Here is a 24,711-nt window from a genome sequence, read left to right as displayed (position 1 = left end):
CAATATGTACCTATAAATGGTTCACTAAAGAGTCCCGTATAATGGTACCTATCCTTATGTGAAAGTCAAAAGAATAGCTCATGTAGATATAGTAAAGTCTGAATAGGATATCCAAGGTAATAGAGCATGATGTCCTTTAGGGAATAGCCAAATAGTACCCGTTGCTTAATGTAATAAATGCTGTTATATGCGATGTATTTACTCACACAACTTAGTTGAAATGGGATGCTCACCGCTTGTATTGTATAGAGACACTCACCGCTAGTCAGCGGGTGTCTACCAGCCAGTCGTCAGGATGTTTCCAGTCACACACCAGAACTATTGGACCCCCGACTTCTGCGGACAGGTCTGGTATCCCCTCGGTTGCCGGGACACCTGTGTTGGTGGGAAGCGAGCGAACGCTCCAGCTTCTGTAGATGCAGTTATGCGGTGTGCCGGCTGTGAAAGGTGAGGCAGCCAGAAGCGATGTCCAACAATGTGTTAGCTGAACAGGTATGTCTGCGGCAAAGAGAGATGGATACGGCCTGAATACCAAATCTACGTCCAGGAAGGGCCGATGCCGAGTAATCCAGCAGCTCCAAACTGGTTAGGATTGGCAGCGGGCACAGCGGGTGCAGTGGCAAATCAAAACAGCAAGCCAGAGATTAAGGAAAGCACCAATATGGAAATCCTTGACGCGTTTCTCCGGGTTCAATTCTCCCGGTTTCCTCAGAAGGAAGAAACGTGTCAAGGATTTCCACATTGGTGCTTTCCTTAATCTCTGGCTTGCTATTTTGATTTGCCACTGCACCCGCTGTCAATCCTAACCAGTTTGGAGCTGCTGGATTACTCGGCATCGGCCCGCCCTGGACGTAGATTTGGTATTCAGGCCGTATCCATCTCTCTTTGCCGCAGACATACCTGTTCAGCTAACACATTGTTGAACATCGCTTCTGGCTGCCTCACCTTTCACAGCCGGCACACCGCATAACCACATCTACAGAAGCTGGAGCGTTCGCTCGCTTCCCACCAACACAGGTGTTCCGGCAACCGAGGGGATACCAGACCTGTCCGCAGAAGTCGGGGGTCCAATAGTTCTGGTGTGTGACTGGAAACATCCTGACGACTGGCTGGTAGACACCCGCTGACTAGCGGTGAGTGTCTCTATACAATACAAGCGGCGAGCGTCCCAGTTCAACTAAGTTGAGGGAGGAAATACATCGCATTTAACAGCATTTATTACATTAAGCAACGGGTACTATTTGGCTATTCCCTAAAGGACATCATGCTCTATTACCTTGGATATCCTATTCAGACTTTACTATATCTACATGAGCTATTCTTTTGACTTTCATATAAGGATAGGTGCCATTATACGGGACTCTTTAGTGAACCAATTATAGGTACATATTGTATACAACCTTATCCATTTGAGTGAGCACCCATGTGATATTTTAGTATTGTAAATTTTATATGTATTGTCTTTGTCTAATTAAATGCTCTATATTTATATTTTGTGTGGTATTTCAAACATTAGCGCTTCAATTCTACTTGCATGGTAGAGGAGATGCCAGCACCATGCAGAGGAACATTTTAAAAAATATATTTTTTACCATATGTCTAATTTAACTATTACAGACTCAACAAAGGATAATGATGACTTTAGTAATTCTGTACCACTTGTGTACCTGCTTATGAAAATAGAGGAAAAAAAAAAACATCTCCATCAACAGATTCTTCCTATGTATCAAAGGGTCAACGCTGGCGATATTGGAAGCACCAGCAGAGAAGAAAGAAAAAAAATCACCTGCTCTTGCCAGCTAAAGCTTCCCTACTTATTTTATGTGCATGGTGAAGCTAAAGAAACTAGGGACTGCAAGCAGCATTTCCAAATTGGAATATATTAAAAAATAAAATTGTTTATTTACATTTAGGGGAGAATTCAATTAGAGGCGATAAGCTGTTTTCATGTGAAAAGTTTTTACTTTTCGTAAAAAGTGGTTATAGCCCATTTCAATTGCAGGTGAAGTTAACACAATAATTCTCCACAGGATTTAAAGCTCATTTTTTTCCCCCACCTCCTGAGCAAGTGAAAAGTTGGGGAAAATGTCTATTTTAAAAAGGTAAAAATGTTGGGACTTGGGGCCTGATTCAGACCCGTTCGTTAGATGCGTTCGCATGCAGCCAAAGTATGCAAATCCCGCGATCGCAAGGCATTAGCACGCCCACTATGTCTTGGCGAGCGATCGCGGTGTGTATTTAGACACCCACCAGCCTGTCTTAAGACGCCCACTTTCCCAAGTCATCTCCAGGAAGTGTATGCAACAATCGGTAACATCAAGTACCATCGGAAGTATACGCAGCACTTGTGGCTGACAATACCCTACCGCAAGCACTGCGAGTGCTTCAGTGAGAAAAACAACCATGTGATGTGTACTATGACGCTGCGTTTTAGTTATGCATTCCTCTGAAACGGCGTTAAGACGCTCAGACACGCCTGCATTCGCACCAGCACACCCCCATTTCCATCACCATCCCCTGTCACCACCCATGAATTTCTCGTCCTGTCACCCTTTCTAGTGAGCTTGCTATGCGCAGCGAGCGCTTCCCGATCGCATGGACTATTTTGCGCACGCGCAATGCAACTTATACGCATGCGCAGATTGCAAACAGCAGCAGGCTACGTGCGAACGCAGCCTAGCGAGCGGGACTGAATCGGGCCCTTGGTTCAGAACCACTGGGACACCCGCCTTAATGACTAATTAGGCAAAAAAATTTTTTTTTAACTAGCTGAATTTGCCCAATAATTACATGTCCTTTTTGGGTAAAAATGTGCAAAGTGTAGAAAAATGGGTAAATTGATGTGGGACAGGTGTATGGGGGTGTTTTATGAATGGGACAGGTGTTTTTAAGATGCAGGTGGGTGTTAGAGGTGTATTTTGAAATTAAAAAAAAAGTGGCTTAAATTGATACAAATATATACTTTTATACTTAGACATTTTTATGTACCTCTCATTTAAGTAGAGCATTATTATACAGAAAAACTATTGCTATTATTTTTTTTTAACGTTTCAGAAAAATGCTTATAACAGCCTTTTGACACAATTTAATAACCCCAAATACTTTTATTATGGCCACTAATAGACCTCTATAACGTTATCCAATATTAGTCTTTTTTTGGGTTACAGGCAGGGTTCCTCATTTCCACTTATACTTCACGAGTGAAAAGCCAGCAAGAATTGTCCTATTATACAGGCGTTAAGTGAAATGTTTTCACGGGTGTTAAATTATCACATATATCCCTTTCGCCTCTGCTTGAATTCCCCCCATAATGTTCTACTAATGTAAGGGGTGGCAGACTTATTGACAACATTTATTTTCATAATTAAAAAATAGCATCAGGACCTCCGAGTGGGCCCAGAGAGGAATCAGGAATTTATCTCTACCTGGCACCCATGGTTGGAATGAAACTCTTTTAGTACATATTTAAGGTTCGCTGATTGAGCTCTTATATTTTTTCCCTGTTAGCTCTAATCTAACTGTTCTCTGCTAAAGGCTGTTCCTTTTAGGAAACTTTTCCCATTTCTAATTATGAGTCACCAACTCTCCCCCCCTTCTCTCCCCTCCCTTTTTCCCAATCCTATTCCCTCCTTTATTTGTATTGTTTTTCCCTTTCTTGTGCTAGATTTTTAATTTAATTTTTATTTGTTTTTGATTACTACTGCTATGGTGTGGATTTATTTCTATACCTATTATTTGTTATGTGTGGGTTATGTCTTATGTTATGCTACCGAATGTATGCTGATCTTGTAATAGATTGTTCTTAAAAAAAAAAAATACCAATACATATATATATTTAAAAAAAAAAAAAAAAAAATGGCATCAGTGTTACTTTTTAAGTCATGGAATTAGATTTTATCTGCCTTTCTTCGAGATCAACACCCCGAACAGTTTGAATTCTCAGGACAGCTGTACCTGGAAACTTTTAATGTCAGGAGAAACTTTTTACAATACGGAATTATTGGCTTGATGCCATTAACCCAACACTTAAATTGAAGCGAACTTTAATGAACAAATAATTATAAAAAAGTACTTCATAAAAACTAAATTCAGATTTATGATGCATTTTCAAGATTTCGGAGGTGTAAAATCCTAACACTATTTTAAACTTCTGTGCCATGAATAATAAATAAAATGATAATCCTGAAATAGAAATCTAAGTGTCTGATTCAAATAGAGGTGAAGTGACGCAGAACCTCCCGCGATGCTCGTCCGCGCACGTTTGTCTGTAGGTGCAACAGCGCTAGTTGTCCTACGCACTGAACTTTCGAAAAATAAGCACAGTGAATTATTACATTTACACTAGAAAAAAAAGTAACGCCTAAAATCCCAAACGTAGTTTATTCATCACTATTCTAATCATTGACAAAAGTAACAAATAGCCAGTACAGAGCAATAGTCCGTAATAAAGAAATATGCATCTAATGACAGGTAATGAAAATGCATTTTGACAAACGATTACAGATAATACTTATTAGTATATCTTAATTATAAAAGAGCAGAAGCTAAATTACCCCTTTCCTTCGACTGTGGCTTCTTTAAGATGAATATAGCTGGCTGGAAATATGCCCTAGGGAAATAATAAATGAATAAATCAGTTATATGAAACTAAATGATTAAATATAACAATACAAAACCTCAAAATGATCACAATAACAGTTTGGATATTACCACAGTAAACAAAACTGCACACACCCTGTGGCCATACACCAAACACTGTATTGTTTAAAATAGTATATTAGTTGCTTTTACAATACTTACAGCTGGACTGTCGGGATGCAGTCAATAGACCGATGAACGAGATGCCGTTGTCTATATCGCGACAGCACAAGCCCGGCACGGGACTTAAGATAGGTGTCGAAATACAGACGCCTATCTTAATCCTGATGCCAGAAGCCTGACCCCCGCCATCAACAGCCGGGTAAGAATACTTCTTAACCCGGGGATGGGGGGGGTAGGTTAAGGCACCCCCGGGGGGAAATTAGGGTTAGGCATGCCCCCAGGAGGGTTAGGGTTAGACTAGGGGAAGCGTGGGTTAGAGTTAGGTGCCTCTGGGCGGAGGTCAGGGTTAGGCACCCCCCAGGAGGGTTAGGTTTAGGGTGCAGGAAGGGTGGGTTAGGCACCCTCGGGGGTACTTAGGGTTAGGCACCACCCCAGGAGTTTTAGGGTTAGGCACCACTAAGGGAGGGTTAGAATACTTATCTGCCCCAGTCGGGATCTCCTCCGTCTGGCTTCTGCAGTCGGTATTTGAACCGGCGGCTAAACAGCCGTCGGGATTTCAATACCATTCCGGACAGTCAGCTAATCAGAGATTATGGCTTGTGTCTGGTCCCCCCACTCTCACCTCCTTCACTGCCATTTTAAATGCGATAACAAAATGAGTTTGCATGTCTTCTATAGAACAGATCAGCAGAAGCCATGGACTCCGACCCAGAGAAGCTGACAAGCTAAATGTGCTATCTTAAGGGGTTGTAGCTCAGAGTGTATAATATTTATCATTTTGAGCTGGAAGATCTAGCTGAAGGCTTCCAATGTTTGGCCAACTTGAATTGTGAATTGACCACATCTTACATTAATGACAGCTGTGGAGAGCCAGATATTTTTAGGTCTTCATTTGATCCAAGAATACAAATCCTGGGAGTGACGGGTGCCCAGACTAAGATGGAGCATGTGTACGAATTCTCCCCAATAGGATTGCACAGTGGTAAACATAGCGAATGAAGGTGTCCAGCTATACAAACGCATTCCCAAGTTGCCACGTTTCAGTTGGTGTACGGTTTCCATGCATAATAAACTCTAAGGACATACTGGTGTTAGGTTATTTGGTTTCTTGCACGTACGACGAATGTCTTGGACTTTTCCCATACTTCCTCAGTTAAGGGACTTTAATCATTCTGCTACTGGAAACTAACTTGGGGAAAGAAAGACTGTCAGGTATTAGTCTGCCAACTACATACGACAGAGAAACATTTAATATGTCCAGTCACATGATAGGAATCCTGAGTTTCCCAATTAATTTTCAATGAATGACAAATGACAGAGCTGTGCACGCAGGAAAGCCACCAGGTGCACCCCAAACTCAGCTTACAGGGCGGCATGTCATTATATTTGATCTTCCTTGTATGGACAAGAGGTCCCCATGTTATGTAATTTGCATTTCCAGCCACAAGGACAGCTCTATTGGGTCAGTGCAAAAGTGGGTCTTTACATCATTCAATGACTACTTTATTAGATACACCTTCTAGTACTGGGTAGAACCTGCCTTTGCCTCCAGATCAGCCCGAATACTCTGTGGAATGAATTCAACAAGGTGCTGGTTCCATGAACATGATGATATGTGCGTTGTGACACGGCGCATTATTCTGCTAGAAGTAACCATTAGTTGGGTAGAATGTGGCCATAAAGCAATTCACAGGATCAGCAACAATACTCAGATGGACTGTGACATTTAAACAATGCTCAATCGGTACTCAAGGGGCCTAATATGTGCAAATAAGTAGTTCCCCATTACACCACCATACTGAACCATTGACACAAGGCAGGATAGACCTATGTAGTTTACACTAAAAATTCTGGCTCTGGCGAATGCATGTCGCAGCGGACACAAAGGGGTATATTTACTAAAAGTGCAGGTTTTTAGAAATTGAGTTGTTGCCCATAGCAACCAATTAGAGTCTAGCTATTATCTTCTAAAACAGGGATGGGGAACCTCAGGCCCATGGGCCAGATAAGGCCCTCAGAATCATTTGGTCTGGCCCTCAGAGCTTTTTCCTGGTAGCCTCATCTGGCTAGCAGGGTGCCTAGAATAACACCCAGATTCTTTGCAGCAGTGCCACCAGGAAAAGTCACACCGCTGCCCTTACAGCTCCCAAGAGTATCCCCAGGATGCTCCGGGCATTGCTGTAATCACCAGCTATTGTGGCCCCGCCCCAGATTGATGTCACATGGAGGGGGCGTGGTCTGTACCGGGCCCGCGAATAATGTTATATATATCAAAATGGCCCTCGGCAGATAAAAGGTTCCCCACCCCTGTTCTAGTAGGTGCTAGATAAATAGAATCTGCTTGGTTGCTATGGGCAACATGTCCACTTCTAAAAACCCGCACTTTAGTAAATATACCCCAAAGGTTCTTAGACCAGACAATATGTCCAATGATGGTGAGCCTGTGCCCATTGTCTCCTCAGGTTCCTGTTCGTAGCTGACAGGAGTCCATCCACTTTTAGGTTCCATGCGCTGTACATTCAGAGCGGGTCTTCAGCATACCACTGGAGTAACTCATGGTTATATGAGATACTGATACCTTACACCAGTCTGATCATTCTCCTCTAACCTCTCTCATTAACAGTGTGATTTTTGCCTACAGAACGTCCGCTAACACAGGATATTTAATAATTTGCACATCGTTCTCTATAATCTCTAGAGACGGTTGTGTGTTAAAATCCCAGGAGATCAGCAGTTTCTGAGGTTTCTGGCACCAACAATGCTTCCATGGCCAAAGTCACTTAGATCTCATCACATCCGCTAACAATCGCCTTTGCAACACTGCCGGTAAATCTAGAAAGATTGAAATTATGTGGTTATCGAACTTCGAAAGCAATTTTCCCTCTTGCCACCATGAACGCTTTTTCCTTATCAATTTCAGAATGCAATCAATCGTAGGGTTTATAGTGGTTCTAGGCTGGGGCCTTTTATCTAGAATAAATTGAGCTTGTTCCATCGAGAAAGTTGCGGTAAAGATTTTATCTTCAGTTTGACCGTAGTTCCAAATTCTTGGGCAGCCTCTAAAATGGAGCATAGTCCATGCTTAGCAGGTTTTCCAGTTGCTCAGTTCTATGTTGTAATGCAAGGTTAGGTCATTTATAGATTTCGTTTGGAAACCATTGGTTGTTTTGCTAAGTGGTGTTTGAGTATCTTGCATTTATCAAACTCCCGTCCACAGAAATGTTGTGTAATCTCTGACTGTATCCATGTCTTGCCTGCGCAGGGTAACATCAATGCTTAAATAGTTGGAACATCTACTGTTGTGAGCTCACTGTGTGTATCCACAAAAGTACACAAAGCTTGGCAAGAAGGTAGAAACAGTAACTGAGCTGACAGGCGATTAGGCTCCACAAGAGATCTGGCAATTTGATTCCAAGGGTTGAGCAGCCAAAACTTTTTTATAATTGGGGCCAGTTAGTGAGGGCCAATACGAATTATATTCCAACCATAATTACCAATACGTGCGATAATGATCCTGTGCGTCGTTTTTAGGGCAAACATGCCGTTGATTGGATCAAATCAGCAGATATCACAGATGGTATAGCAGCATACGTGGCTGAATAAAGGCTAGACTTTCATTTTTAACCTAAAATAGCTACAACAAAGCAAATGACTCTGGTGTAAATATAAGTTTTTACCTAAATGATATAATTGATAAGATACACTATCTAGCAGACTGTATCTAATAAATACCTGCAGCTTCTGGGATGAAGCAAGAAGGATGTGAGAAAAGGGATGCCTACACCTCCAGTCACCGAAGACGAAGGTTTTCAGCTGAAGGCAATGTAAGAAAATGTATCTAACAATCAGTAAACATTGTGTCATTAGGGGATGTAGGTACCATCCCGGCAGTCGGGATGCCGGCACTCAGAATACCGCTGCCGGAATCCCAATAGCAGATGGAATCCGGCTTCAGAATCCCGCCTGCCAGCATTCAGATGGTAAGTATTAGGGTTAGGTGGAGGGTTAGGGGTAGGCTGCCTGGAGGAGGGTTAGGTTGCGTGAAAGGTGGGTTAAGGCTAGGGGTTAGGGTTAGGCTACTTATGTTCAGGCGTCGGGATGTCGCTGACAGTATTCTAACTGCCGGGATTCTGTACCCAACCATATCATTAGAATTAATTGACAAATCCTACGACAAACATTCCGAGCAAAAAAAAATAAACAATTTCACCAAACAAAATAGAAGGTTACTGGTCTATAAATTGTACACTGTGTATATGCCATCTACCATGATTGGGATGTTCCATTTATGATAGGTTAATGGAGAATGATTATCGGAACGTAGTGAATACGTACCAAATATCTATTTGCTTAAGAGAGTCACTTCTATATTTACATCCAACCAACAAAACACAATACATTATCAGTATTATTCTGACTACTTAAGCTAAAACATTTTTATACCATTGCCTGGTATTACATCAATTAACCAGACAAGAAATGTGTGAGTTGGTTCATTTTTTTTATCCTGTGTATTGCTAATCCTCATCAATTATTCAGGCAGATTCATTGTTTCCACTGGCTTACTCTCAAGAATACAGTGACTGTTTCATTACACACACACACACCCCTTCCCCACTTCCTAGCTGCTATTTTAGCACCTTTTAATCAAATTCATAGACTTATTTTGATGACATTAATTATAGTGTCAGGCTGATTGCTATACAGAGATGGTAATGCATTAATTGCGTGTGCAGCTCGTGTCTCTTACAGAACGCAGTTATGGATCCTATAACTTATATTGATCTCCGCTACGTCAATAGAATTAGCATCAGTTTCAGCCCTAACTGGGCGGGTTAGGAGCAGTTTTAACTTGCAGGAATAACAGTTTCTGTGACTGTAATCAGCGCTGGTGTCAGAATGAGGTGTCTCTGCACTGGTCTGTGACAAGAATGCAGAATGCAGTCAGCACATGATTAGCCCAGGAACATTACAAAACCAAAATGAAACCATTTAGCGAGTAATACAGAGATAAAGGAGATGGGGTGGCTTTTTTTTTTTCTTTTTCTTTTAATGGGAGTAAGGAATAATCTTATTTCTTGTAAATTTCACGTATTTTCAAGCAGAATAATGAAGATTACAGCTTGTGGTTTTAAATGTCTTCATTACGGTGCCGGGATAAGCCACCTGAAATGACTATGTAAGACATCTGCAATGATCGTTTAAGAATTCACATCTAGAGGCAATAAGCCATTTTATTGGTTGGTAACGTACCTTTTTAGATTTCTTTCTGAGAGCGTAGCCTCGGTACCATCCTGCAGAGAGACGGTAGCAGAGTTAGAGACTGTATAACATCACAGTTTTGAATTATTATATATTTAAATATGTTGTATCGTGGTTCTTCTTTATGGTTACAATATTTTCTAAGTGCCCGCACTTATTGAAGCCTACAGGTGTACGTCAGGGTCAAGGCTTCAACCCGGGCAACGCTGGGTATCCCAGCTAGTGTGCAGTATTACATTGTCCTTGCCTATAACCTGGATAACTATGCAGATTAGGAGTAAATGACAGTGCAGGCAGCGTATTCTCATACCATTTGGAATGGGGTATATCAGGAGCTGACTGACTTACAGAACAGACATCAGTATAGCTTCCAAAATCACTTGTATTGCAGAAATCACTGCAGAACAGAGGGGGCGAGTCAGCTGTGGATGGATATGCTATCGCAGCTGCTAACATGTTAGCAGCTGCGATAGCTGTAATATAGTAATGCATGCAGGAGGCATCACGCTTCCTGCATGCATTACTGATCCGAGCTGCGTCCAAGGATGCAGAATCAATCATTTGCAATCCCTTCGGACGGCTGAGTGATCATGGAGTCACGCAAGTCGTCCGCCGCAGATTAGTAGCAGAGACCAGGAAATCTCCGTCAGCCGACAGTAGTTCTGGCCTCTTCACTCCCTCTAACGGTGGTGACGCACCTCCGTTTTGGGAAAAAGTGGCCGTTGCCACCTGCTCCCCACCCAGAAACAGCAGCAGACTGTCAATGTCATATGGGTCAGGCGCAGATTCAGTCAGGCGCAGATTCACGATTATCGTGACTTTGCGTGATCCCTGTCACTGCGTACGCAGCTGAATCACCCCCTGAAATCACTCTGCAGCCAATATTGAAGCCCATGTCTAGCAGGGCTGCCATCAGGGGAAGAATGCCGGGACTGGAGTCCTCCTCCCGGACAGAAGGGAGCCTGTCCACAGTGGCACTGTGTGATTGCGATCAATCTCCCTGCTGTTTGCAATCTCCATATGCTAAGCTTTTCCAGGATCAAAGATTGTGGATTGATTATGCGGTGTGCCACGGTCTGAATGTATCGAGTGCTGAGCTGCTCATGAGCCTACCACAAAGAGATGAGTGTGTGACAGTCTGTGTACGAAGCTAGCCCCTCAGCCCCAGAATCTGTGTAATTTAGGAGTGTCCCGGTTTTCTGGGATTGTGTGACAGTGTGTGCCCCTGACGAAGTTCAAACCTAGGCATAAAGGATAAACAGACAGACAGCGACACACACTTTCTCGGTTATTATTTAGAATATGAATATATAGAGATTATATATATATATATATATATACACATATACACACACATCCTTCTTGTGCAATGTCCACTTACAGAACAGACATGTCCAATGTCCATTTGATAGCTGTGATGGGCAATACCTGTGGCCCCCAGCTCCATCCTGCATATTGTCACATGACTCAGCAGACGGAGTCCTATTTGCTGGCTGTGATTTTCTAATAGGATGCTATTGATTCAAAGACTAGCTGTCCAATTAGGGAGGACAGCATAAAAATGCATATACATAAATACACTGGTACAGAGAACAGGAAAGGGAAAGGCTTCTGGGGGATTAAAACGCTGGTTTTAAAAGGAAGAAGAAAAAAAAAAGGTAATTTTCAGTAGGAACTTATTGGTGTTTAATTAAGCAGTCCACACTTGCCATAAATTTATGTACTGGAGCAACAGGAACAAGCCAGAGCTTGTGCTCAGTGCTGGAATGCAGTAGGTTCTATAAAGCCATTTCTGATTAATCTGATTAACAGTACTTCCTCTGTATTGTGCAGCAAAGCAGAGGAAAAAAAACTCTGTATTAGCAGGATTCCAGGGCATGGGTACATATTAACCCAGATTTCCTAATGTGTATGGACAACAAAATATCACATTTCTGCTTATAATTCCACCCAACACAAATGCCCTGTGCTTCTGTAGAAATAAAGTAGGATTTTAGCAGAACCCTGACAGTCAGCATGTATCCTGAAACCAGCACATTATTACACAACTTTAATTCACAAAATGAAAAACACATTTAGCATAGTAAATAATACCAAAGAAACGTGCAGGTAGAACATTATTAGACACATTCAAACCTCACCCTTTTCCATCTTCTACAGGACAAAGTTTAGGCAAAGGTTAAGAGCATAGGACGTATGGTTTAACACCTATTCCACTGCTTTCGTTCTATTTTTGGGTCCCTGGTCACAACGTTGGTGAGTTAATGCCCACAACATTCCCTAGATTAGGCCAACATACATTTCATATAGTGAGGCTGTTCTCACACTGGGATAAGTGTGACTGGCGGGCTCTGGGGGTAATATGGTTATTACTAGATAGAAGCAAATAAAATTGTTCTGCAGGTGGGTACGTTCACACGAGTTGAAAAAATTTACAAAAACCCATGTAAACGAACATTCTTTAGACCAGTACCGTCCACGTTTTAAGGATAGCCATGCTTGAGTACAGGTGACTTAATTAGTACCATAGTCAATTTGATTTAACCATCTGGACTCAAGCATGCATATCCTTAAAACCTGGACTGTAATGGCGGAGTTTGGGAACCGCTGCTTTAGACACTGTTTATTAGGTTTTTCATTCACTTTTCCATGCATGGAGCGTCTTCCTAAACAGTCCATTGGGTCTATTTACTAAGCAGTGTTAGGAGACAGAGTGAGAAGTGATAAGGTACCAGCCAATCAGCTCCTAACTGTTATCTCACAGGCTGTGTTTGAAAAATTACAGTTGGGAGCTGATTGGCTGGCACCTTATCACTTTTCACTCTGTCTCCTAACACTGCTTAGTACATAGACCCCTAAATCTATTAGTGCATGATAGTTGGGTGGGCTGCATGGTATGGACTTGGTATGTTTTGTCGACAGTTACAACGTAATGCCAACGCGGTAGTAATGCTATTTAAAGCATTTTATCCATGTTGGCAGAATTGCTTCAATCATGATGTTAAAGCATGCCAAAACGGTTTAAATGCTTTAATTAGCTTTAGTAGTGCGCACGAATTACGCCGTTCACATGTAACGGTTGACAAATCAACCACCTCCCTGTTCTGCCATTTATAGCTTTTACAGTTCTCTCAGAGGAGTCTGTAAAAAGGTTGGATACACAAAATCCGGCACTCACCTTCATGTGTCTCCAGTATGTGCACTGTATCGCCAATGTATAAATTCAGCTCATCCGGTACCCTAGAATCATAGTTGTACAGTGCTAGAAACAAAAAACACAAAAATAATGCAATTAGGTATATTTTATTGTCACTAGGTAACACTCATTTTTTAATACACCACTGACATACAGATGGCACAAAGCGGTCACCAGAATACGCTCTATAATAAACCCAACAATAGGTAATGTATCACATTCGCACAATCTCCAAGGGCCGAATTCACTTTGCCGCGATAAAGGTTGAACTTAACGTACGTACATACGTATGTGCGTGCTCTCAATATTCAACTATAAAATTAATATTATCAGTTATTTATATAGCGCACATGTGCACATATTCCACAGCGCTTTACAGAATATTTGGCCATTCACATCAGTCCCTGCCCCAGTGGAGCTTACAAATCTATATTCCCTACCACATGCTCACACATATACACACTAGGGTTAATTTTTGTTGCGAGCCAATTAGCCTACCAGTGCAGTGTTCTCCCCAGGCTGATTTCTGCGGGCACATCGCCCGGCAAAAACAGCCTAATGCCCGGCACTTTCCCACGCGCATTCCCGGTCACCCTCGCTGACCCCTGCTGTGGATCGCTAGCCTCTGATCGCTTTAGAGGCAAGCATTCCCAAGTGATGCACTGCGCGGGTGACGTCGTGACGTGCCTGCCCTGCATGCCTGCTGGATCTATTAGATCCAGTCAGAGCGAGGCAGCGGGAGCGCGAGCACCGAGCATGTTAAGGTAATTTCTGGGCTGGGACCAGTCTGGGGGCACTACATAAGGGGCACTATTTAAGCCTGGGGGCACTGCATAAGGGGCCAGCCTGGGGGCATTGCATAGGGACACTACTTCAGCCTGGGGGCACTGCATAAGGGCAAAGCAAAACTACAGGGGGCAACGCATAAAGGAGACAACTACAGGGGGGCAATGCATAAAGGGCACAAATACAGGGGGCACTGCATATGGGGATAACTACAGGGGGCACTGAATAATGGACACTTTTGACTGAGAGCCAGTGGGGGAGCAGCCTGAGACCTGTCGGGCTGGAATGGTAAGGGAGATACCCCTTTTCCTGATGCGCACATAATTGCGAAGGCCCCCACGCGGCTACTTCTTGATGCTACACATCTGGAAAAAATTTCTGGGGAGAACACTGCAGTATATTTTTGGAATGTGGGAGGAAACCGTAGTACCCGGAGCACACACAAGCACAGGGAGAATATACAAACTCCACACAGTTAGGGCCATTTTGGAAACCGAACCCACGACCTCAGTGCTGTGAGGCAGCAATGCTAACCATTACATTGTCTGTGTTGCCCAAAATGCTTATTCTAGGCAGTCCCTCTGTAATTCTGGCTGGTAATACCCACGTTAAGTGTGGGGAAATCTCTCTGTACCCAACTAACATGAGATAACTGTATAAAAGGCTATTAGTGGTCATAATCAAAAGTATTTGGAGTGATTTTTGCATTTTATAAATGACAGTTAAAAAATTACAGAAAGCAAAGTATTTTCAGCAATTTAAAAGGATACATGTGATTTTAGGGGTGCATTAAAATGCCTGTAAGGTGATTTTTGTGTCAATTTAATCCATTTTGAAAATTTTGTAAATAAAACCAACACCTATAACTCCCATCTGCTAGCTTACGTCCCATCAATACAACACTCCCATACATCTGTCCCACATAATTAAACCCAGTATTCTGCTTAATGCAGAATATCACCCCAAACATTACATCACTATTGGCCAAATTATGCTATTTAAAAACTAAGTATGGAGGGCTGTCCCAGGCTTTATAGATGTGGTGCAATCCATCACTGTATGATGCCGCCCCTGTTTTCCGGGAGTGGTAAGACCAGGATCTGCGCCCATGGAGTCTCACACAGCTGGACAGCACCGTCCAACATTGTGATGGTGATCCCAGGCTGCAACTTCATTCGCAGCGCTGGGATCGCAGATGCAGCAGGAGGTGTCAGACACCTCCTGCTGGATTTGCATTTTAGCAAGGACGGAATTGCAAATTGATGGTGTGCCGCTTTGCAATTCCGTCCTCTGCTGAATCAAGCCCAATGTCCGCAAATCGTGTCAGTCTTGGTACATATGTTAAGGAGGTACTGCCCGTGGTCTATCTGCCACAAAAATCACCATATATATTTTAAGTAATACTATGGCAGAACTTTGTTTTGGCAGTATCGGGAAAAGATAAGTGACAATTGTTTTTGTTCTCGGGCTTGGGGGAGGGGGGGGTTGTGCAAGCTTGTGCTTGTTATCACATTGATCAGGTGGGTACACACTATACAATATATCATACAATCTTAGTAGTTTCAACCAATCTGCTTAACCATCGTATAGTGTGTACACCTAATCTTTTGTTTATACATGTTGTTCATCCCACCGTCCCATCTGATGTGGCGCACATCGCATAGTGTGTATGCACTCCTCTGTCCTGCCAAGGGTGTCGCTCTCTCCTCTGGTGCTTCTAGCACACTCAGCTAATGCAACAAACTGCTGAGATAGAGACCAGAGTGTGCTAGAAGCACCAGAGTATAATGCAACAGCCCAGGAAGGAAAGAGTAGCTGCACAGGTTGTGACAGGTGCATGGTGCTAGAATGAACATTAAGGGGGGAATTCAATTGTTTTTTTGGGCGTCAGACGCTGTTTAGCTGTGAAAAAGAAGTGTGAAAAGTCCTTCGTTTAGATGCCCAAACCAGGATATTAGAAGGGGATTAGCCACTTTTCACGTTGGCCATCTGAGTAGGTTACTCAGATAGTCATATCAGAACCACAGCCGAGGCAGGAAATCTGTTTGGAAGATGCAAACCGTGGCCTCTGCACTCCCAGATAATGGGGGTTGCGTACTACTTGGAATCAAGACCATAGTGTACAGGAGAAACGATTAATTGGATACACTACCCCGACACGATATATATCGTGCAGTCGTTCCGCAGTTTGAATAGTGTCTACGCTCAAAATCGCGTGTTCTGGGATGGTATGATTGTAGTGAAACTGTATCGGCTGCCACATCGTTTGTTACATGGTTCAGGTGTGAACCTAACTTTAAGGTGCCCATACATCTGCAACGGATCATTGCGATGCAGGGATGCAATCGGAAACTTCCGATCGCCCACCATCGATGTTCTTCGATCCATCACCGGATTGCAGACATTTGCCATGTCATATGTCGGCGATTTGACGATCGCGGTCATTTTTTGATCGCGATCGTCAAAATCCAACATATTGGATTTCTGCGATCCCGTGTTGCAGCATCGCGGGATCACGACAATCCATCGCAGATGGATGGAGCCCATTACTGAATAATCAGCAGCCAGCCAGTCAAAGTTACACACAGACAGTCATTGTTTCATTTCAGCCAATAGTCCTTTTAGTACGAAGACAATATTCAAAAATATGACATGCCCTCTTTAAAGCAGAAGACTCCTGTAATAACTCTTATTTAATGCTTCTATAAAATTGTCCAATAAACTTTACATGAAACAAAAAGCTGTAATCTAGTTCAACAATTTGATTAGTAACACACCAGCATGTGCCTCCTGGCCATGTATATTCAGAACCTATCCACCCAGGCTCTGACATCACGCGGTTAGACAAGTCCACTTAAAATCGTAGGATGCATGACGCGGTGAAGGTTGGCACATCTGATTGCTAGCTGGCGGAGGGTGGCAATTTTCCCCAGCAACCAAGAGAACAAAATTCAAAACAGAGGCAAACGATATTTGCCCGGGCAGGTCAGCAGACAATCTGTAGCATTATCAGAATATTTTTAAAAATAAATAATAAAATAAAAATTTACAATATTGAGATTTGCTTTAAAACTTCACGAACTAGCTAGACAAATATTTTCTGGGGTCCTTAGAGAACCGGCAAATCAATGTCTGAAATGGCCAATAACATAACAACAGCTTGCAAATAAAATGCGAGATAAAAAGTTCTTTATTTTATACTTCTATGCAGTAGTTACCCAGAGTATCCGTTACAGGTGAATTTATTTTCATCTTACAGGGAGGGTGTCTCTATTACTGACTGAGGCCCTGAATCAGAGCCTGGCTATTTTTTATTTTTTTTAGAACGGCCTCCTGGCCGCTCGCATAGCTGTGGGTGACCACCCACAACTATAGCGAGCGGCCAGAAAGATGGTCGCAATGGTCAAGACCATCGGGCTTGCGACGAGACCCTTGGGGTAGGGTCTCGTTGCCGCAAGCCCCAGAGAGATTTCGGCTCTAACAGAGCCGAAATCTCCCCCACTGACATCACTCGTGATGTCAGTGGGGCCGGCCCCAAATGGAGGCGTTCACATGGGAACGCTTCTGTTTGGGCAACCACTCCCCCGGCCCGCCCACCAAAGGGGGCGTGCTGTCACTCAACATCGACAGCACGCCCCCTTTGGTATGAGACCCGGAGCGACGGATTGCCCGTCGCTATCCGGGTCTCGTGCATGCGCACGACGGAGCCGGCTCTTGCGACCGGGTCTGAATCAGGCCCTGAGTTCTAGCAGACGGCAGTCATTTTTCTGGAGACCAAAATGCACTGAGGCCTAGGTAAACGGCTCAATCACTATGACTTCTGCATTGGAGATGATTTTGTTTGTGACAATTGATCACCAAGTGGCAAGCTATACTGGGTACACACTGAAGCGATATCTGCCTGATATATCATTCCGATTCAGCTGGATCGTTTAGTGTGTACGGCCAATCTGTGCATTTTAGCAATAACTTCCGGTCGGCCGTGCTGCACGGCCACCCATACGATAATGCATGTGGAGCCATGCAAGGTAATGAAGGACGGAACGAGGGATCATTCAGTCCTTCATTACATCGTTCTCATGTGTACCATGGATACAATATGTCTGCCTGTCACCTGCCATATCGTCCGGGTACACATCGCTCCAGTGTGTACCCAGCTTTAGAAGAGCAGTGGGGAGAAGTGCCGTTTATGGTTTTCCCAGCCTTTACCATCCCACTCTGTCCACTGCTTATATGCATCATTATCATCCTTTATTTATATAGTTATTACACAGTGTTGAACAGAGAATGTTTTTTTTTTTATATTTCACATCTGCCACGGTCCCAGTAGCGTTTATGGTCTACATCCTCTATCACACAAGCACACACACTTGGGTTAATAAACCTACCAGTATATAATTTGTACTGTAAACACAGCATGAACGTGCAAAGTCCACACTGAACGTGCTCTGGTAGGAATCAGACACAAGACGCAGCAATGTTAACTACTCTGCTGCCATTACCAATACATATATATTTGCGAATGCTATTAACCCTTTTATATAAAGCAGTCTATCTTTGAGTAAAGCAAACGGAGCCTTAGCCAAAGCTCAAATTATATCTCGCCAAGTACAAACTCGTACAACAGAGTTTGAAAGGGGAAGAATTGGCCACTGACAGCACTTTGGGCCTGGCTACTGCCCAAAGCATCCTTAACATAATAATCTGCCCTGAATGAGGGAGGTGCTCTCCTCCTGCACTGGACACCTGGTAGCGATCAGGCAAACAATAATTATCTCAATTTATCTGACAAAAACAGCAAGTAATTGGCAATGTCAGGTGCAAAGCAATATGCCCAGATTAGTTTGTGTTTGGTGAACCAGCATTTAGAAGTAGCGTGCTCTCACATGGAAGCCTTTACACCTGCAAAGCTGCATGAAAGTCCCTTCCCTATCAGATTCCACAGTGACCTAAAGACAAAACAACATGGCTGAACTCATGCACGTATCTGCATAAAAGGTATTGCGTCTGGATGCTTAGGAGGGGGGAGGGGGAACAAGACACGAGTATCCAAAATCACTAACGGCTACGCAGCTAGCACTCACACAATAGAAATAAAATCGTGGTATAACACAGAATCAAAGGGAAGAGACAAAACTTCATCTCACTGATTAAGCAGTGTGCTTGCAGAACACAGTAGGTTAGACGCAAAACAAAAATAGACACAAAAAGCCTTGGATTAAAGAGACAAATGGAGATAGTCCACCACTTGTTAATCAACACTCCCAAATGCAGAAAACCCTGCCCGGTAAATCTCCATCTAATGTGCATAATTTGTGCCATTTGTGTTCTATCAAACTCAGATACATATCTGGCAGAGGTTTTATAAAGGGATAGAGGGGTAAATATTTCTGGTCAATAAACCGGGTAGCCGTAATTAAACTTCCCCTATATAGAACAGACTGTAGCTTGAACTAACAACCAGAATGTCACCAAACTTGGTAGAGAGACTAATTTGGACATGGGAAGCAGGATTATGTGAAAAGAAAATTTGACAGCAAAAAGTTGCCGATTAGGGAAATATGGTTCTGCACAAGGGCAGACTCTAGGGGTCGGAGCACCCTGTGCCAGCTATCTCTAGTACGCCCCTACCCCACCAAAAATGGGTGTGTGGCCTAATTACTATAGGCCACACCTCCTACATGACATTATTTGGAGGCGTGTCCGCATGGCACGTCTCCAGACAATGTCAGGCTGGGGGGGGGGGGTTAGCCTCACTAGCTGGGCTCCCCCCCCCAGCCCTCTCCCGTCACTGAATGGATGCCGCGCGCATCCATTCAGACTCCAGGGTCCAGCACCGCCACGGCGGTGGGGTCCCCAACCTCCCGATTTGACCACCCGCGGGCCACTTCGGCCCACGGATGGAACAGCGGGACAGTACTGTCCCTCTGAAATCGGAATGTTGGGGAGAGGTGGCGCCCCTGTTCGACCGCACTGGTCGAACACCCCTAGCGCCGGCCCTGTTCTGCACAATGTGAAAACGGCGTAAAAATGGAAAGTCAAATGAATAACAAGACTAGACTGTAATGAGCAATTACCTTTATTGTGTTACACTAATGATAACACAGCAATAAGACATTTGTCTGTCTGTCTAATGCCACACAGATAGGCCGCTGATTGGAATCGAACCCAGGACCCCTGAGCTTGGTATAAAATTAAAAATAATCCATAGGCCACCTTCAATCCCAGGGTTTTTTAGACCTTTTCGTTGTCTGAACATTAACATGAGATATCCTGCCGGGAGGTAGTCGAAATCCCGGCTGTCGGGAAGCCGGCACTCAGAATGCCGGCACCGAAACACTGACACTGGTCAGAATCCCGGCGCCGGCGTGTCAATGGTAAGTATTGGGGTTAGGGGGTTAAGCACATAGGGAGGGTAAGGCACTATAGGCACTAGGGAAGGGGGGGGGTTAGGCACTATAGGCACTGGGGGGGGGGTTAGGCTTAGGATACTTACTGACAGGTGTCCGTATCCTAACCCTGTCAGGATGCCAGCATCGGGATTCTAACCGCCGGGATCCAGAGAGCCGGCAACCCGTACCCAACCCATCCTGCCATAGTTGTTTGAGGCACGCAAGTGTTAACTGCCTTCTATTAATAATAGTTGTGGGGGTCCTGGTCCATTCCCTCTTACTTCTCGATCTTATTTCACTCTATATAATTCTAAATACATTTTAGGAAAATTACAATTTACATTGTAGTTTCTTGCCAATGTTAACTATATACTCAGGTCCCCGATATACTACATGCAGTTCAATCCTATCCAGGGCCTGTTATGGGAGCTCCAGTCTCAAAGGCCACATTTAGAGAGAAAGTTGTGCAGCCCAGGTCTTAAGGCCCCCATACATCAGAGATTGATTGCAGCAATCATGCAATTTGCAATCGATTGTGTATAAAAATCTTTCCCTTTTTCAATCGATTGTGTATAAAAATCTTTTCCCTTTTCAATTGATTGTGGCAATTCTGCGATCTGCAATCGATTGTGTATAAAAATCTTTCCCTTTTTCAAACGATTGCAAATTGCACGATTTCTGCAATCAATCTCTGATGTATGGGGGCCTTTACTTGAGGAGTCGATGTGCGTCCGATGTTGCATCGATGGTGATGTGTTCTCACCCCCTGGTGGATCTGCACACAATGCAGATAAGGGAAGCGGGTGTAGCAACATTTGCTCAGTCCGTCGCACGCTATATCAGGCAGGCAATCTGTTAGCCGGCATTAGCATATTTTCACGCATAAATTGCGAGCGTGATGGCAAATGCGAATGTAATAGCGGATAACTCTGAGTCAGGCCCTCAGTTTGTCTTATTTTCTGAACACTGATGAACAGGACGTGCCAAGACATTTTCTACTCACCTTGGTTTTGTCGATCAATGTTTTTATTTTCACAACTAAAAGATGGGTTTCAAATATGTGCCCCTAATGCTAAGCAACATGTTGTTCACCTTATCCAGCGGCCAAGTCTGATATAATATCAGTAACGCACATACAGACGATTAAAGACATTCTTTTCATTCATGCTGTATTAGCTTATACAGACAGACATCTACTTCCTCCATAGGACTCCCATTATTGGGCAAATGACTTGTTTGGAGAATTAATTTAGTTGTGGCTACAAGACTGTTACCTTGTGACAGTATAAACAGATGTCTCCATACTAAATGGATATGGTTTATTCAGTATCTGCATGAACGACTGGCCCTCTAAATAATAAGGCGGCCGCTCATTGTTTTAATGAAGTATCTTCGCTCTCCTCCTAGAATCGGAGATGAAAAGGAAACACTTACACCGGTAATGCCATTGGCAGAATCACGAGCAGACTCGCTGTACAAGCCACTTTTTATCATGTAAATTAGATGCAGTGAAAGAACAAACTAACAAAGGTCCTGGAACTCGCATTGCTAAAATGCAGGAGGAAGTGAAAAGACGTAAACACTGAAACACGTGGAATAAAAAGGTGTGCGGCTGGGTGGGTTTTAATGTGCACAATGTAAACGTCGTCCGTTTTAATTCAGTAAATTGATCCATAGCTTAAAAGACAGCCTTGCTGGACGCCTCACAAATGAATTTGCCATAAATGGAATAGTAACACAAAGTATTCCCAGTAACTTGTCAGGCAGTACTTTACAACAACGGCCGGGTTGTAAACAAACAACCTTCCCAGGAATGTTTGTGCCCCCCCCCCGCATCTTTTCCGAACAATGAAGGACGGTGGGTAACATTTCAGACTTAACTGGTCATCTGGGACAACGTGTAGACCCAAGAAAACTGCTAATTAACAAACAATTGTGAGATATCAGACTTAAAATGGGATAACACAATGTGGGGATGTAGTTAATAGACCAGCGGACGAGATGCCGCCGGTCTATATCCGACAACGAAAGTCCGACGGGGGACTTAAGATAGGCTTCGAAATACCGGCACCTATCTTAATCCTGACGCCGGACCGATCGAGGCAAGTCAGAGTGTATTAGCACTTAGCCGCAGGGGGGCTTAGGTTTAGGGACTCCCAGGGGGGCGTTAGGGATAGGCACCACTGGAGGGAGGTTAAGGTTAGGCACACCCCCGGGAGGGTTAGGTTTAGGGTGCGAGAAGGGAAGGTTAGGATTAGGCACCCCAGGGAGGGAGTTAGGGTTAGGCACCACCCCGGGAGTCTTAGGGTTAGGCACCACTAAAGGAGGGTTAGGGGGGAGGGATAGGGGGGAGGGGAGGGTTAGGGTACTTACCAGCCTAGTCGGAATCCTGCCCTGACTGGCTTCTGGAGTCGGGATTTGAACTGGCGGCTATTTCATACCCATTCCCACAGTGTGAGGTCAATGACCGCAGTCTGTCTATGTGGCTGAGTCGGATACAAATCCAACGGTGTTTGGGCGAAGCCGCAGAAGCCGTATTTACTATATTTCCTACCTTATGCTAATGCGAGACTCCATGTGCCTTCAAGCGGTTAGCTGCACCAAGCGCCGCAATTATCATCATTAGCATCATCACTTGACCAGCTGCCTGCCAAGAGATCCGTCAGAAACAGGCTGCCCTTCCCTACACACAAAGCTCTAGTTACACGCTCATGACACTCACAGGAGGCAGATATCTTGCGTTTCAGCCCATTTATCGCAATGCAAGATCCAGGCTGAGATCTGGCCGATTCAGAATAGATCTTAGGTACGCAAAAATAATTTTGCTTCTGCGCATGCGCTGTATGGTAATAATCGCTATATGCGTGTGTTGTGGAGAGATCAGCCCAACTCAGAATGGGACCCTATATTATTATTATAATAATTTATTTATATGTCGCCACAAGTGTTCCGCAGCGCCTTACAAATTACATAAACAAATTGTAGACAAGCGACTTACAGAACAATACAATACAGGACCAGGGCATGAATAATATATATTGCTACATTAGCAACCATAACACCCAGATAAGCAACAGAGCATAAGTAACCAAGTGTTAGGTGCCCTAGTGGTGAGTAAGAAGTAGATGAAACTAAAGTAGGGAGAAGCACAAGAGGGTAGAGGGCCCTGCTCATAAGAGCTTACATTCTATATGAGCAGTTAATGAAGGACCACAGCAACTATGCCCCATGGAGTCCAGCCTTTCAGCCTGAAACCCTGACATTCAGCAAACAACTGGATTTTACAAGAAAGGAGAATGCAAACTAAACATAGATCTGGACGTTTTGTGTTGTGGTCACATTGCTGGATCCATCCACGTATAGGTGTCATACAGCGGTACGGCCCAAGAACTTTGAGCGGATGTGCATGACTAGGATATAACTCTAAACAATGGGAGAAGACATCCAAAATTCTATAAAGGAAGAGTGGCGTTGTTGCCCATAGCATCCAATCAGATTCCACCTATCATTTCTCTAGTTCTAGCATATGAGAGCTAAGGGTATAATTACTAGTGTGGGTTTTTAGAAGTGGAGATGTTACCCACAACAACCAATCAGCTAGCTATTGTCTTCTAGAAGGTGCTAGAAAAATGTTAAGTAGAATCTGATTGGTTGCTATGGACAACATCTCCACTTCTAAAAACCTGCAATTTAGTAACTATACCCCCTGGAATCTGAAGGTTTGCTTTTTAAGTTATGATAAATCTACTCCAATACTTCATAATAGGAACTTCACCCAACACTTAAAACAATATTATCCTTATCCTGGAGAAGCCATTCACCCCATCCACGAGGCTCCTCACTGGTTGCATCAGCCCAATTGTTGCTCTCAATCAGAAATATACTAAACATTTTTCTTTCTGTAAATGTAAATTTGCAAAACTAGCAACCAGTGCCCTGACTTCCATCCATATTTCTAGTTCGACTTTAAAAATGCATATAAGCCGCTGATTGTCTTGTTACTGCAGAGCTACCAATTGTAAGCGTCTTCAAACATAGGCCCCAATGTATTAGTCAAAACGCACATCCCAATTTAAAATAAAAGAATCATATATGTTTAGTGGAAAAAACAATACCACAGGGAAAAGCTAGAAAAAAAAAAAAAAGATAAATTGTCAGTACTGTTTTTGTAGAAGTCGGCGACACTTATTACAGGTTCCCAGAGAGAATCACAGACAAGATTTCCAAATCCTCAGAGGCTGCAAAGTAACGGGCTGCAAAAGCCCCTTCACAACTGAAGGGTTTAATCTAGAATTTAATTCTGAATGAAGTATA

The 24,711-nt window shown here is 43.5% G+C and overlaps 1 protein-coding gene across 2 annotated transcripts in view; it reads right to left on the bottom strand.

Annotated features, from left to right (window-relative positions):
* DOCK1 (dedicator of cytokinesis 1) overlaps positions 1–24,711 on the bottom strand; it is a 431,183-nt gene that overhangs the window by 352,135 nt on the left and 54,337 nt on the right. For both annotated transcript variants that reach the window (XM_088452203.1, XM_088452204.1), the window contains exons 2-4: positions 13,202–13,285; positions 10,015–10,055; positions 4,554–4,609 (exon numbers count right to left, since the gene is read on the bottom strand). In XM_088452203.1, the coding sequence (XP_088308329.1) occupies positions 4,554–4,609; positions 10,015–10,055; positions 13,202–13,285 (181 nt within the window). The remainder of the gene's footprint in view (positions 1–4,553; positions 4,610–10,014; positions 10,056–13,201; positions 13,286–24,711) is intronic.

Source organism: Taudactylus pleione, unplaced genomic scaffold (genome assembly GCF_031769625.1).
Source record: "Taudactylus pleione unplaced genomic scaffold, aTauple2 ptg000034l, whole genome shotgun sequence".
NCBI classification, from domain to species: domain Eukaryota; kingdom Metazoa; phylum Chordata; class Amphibia; order Anura; family Myobatrachidae; genus Taudactylus; species Taudactylus pleione.
Note: the sequence above shows the minus strand (reverse complement) of the source record. Positions and strands in the feature narration are given on the sequence as shown.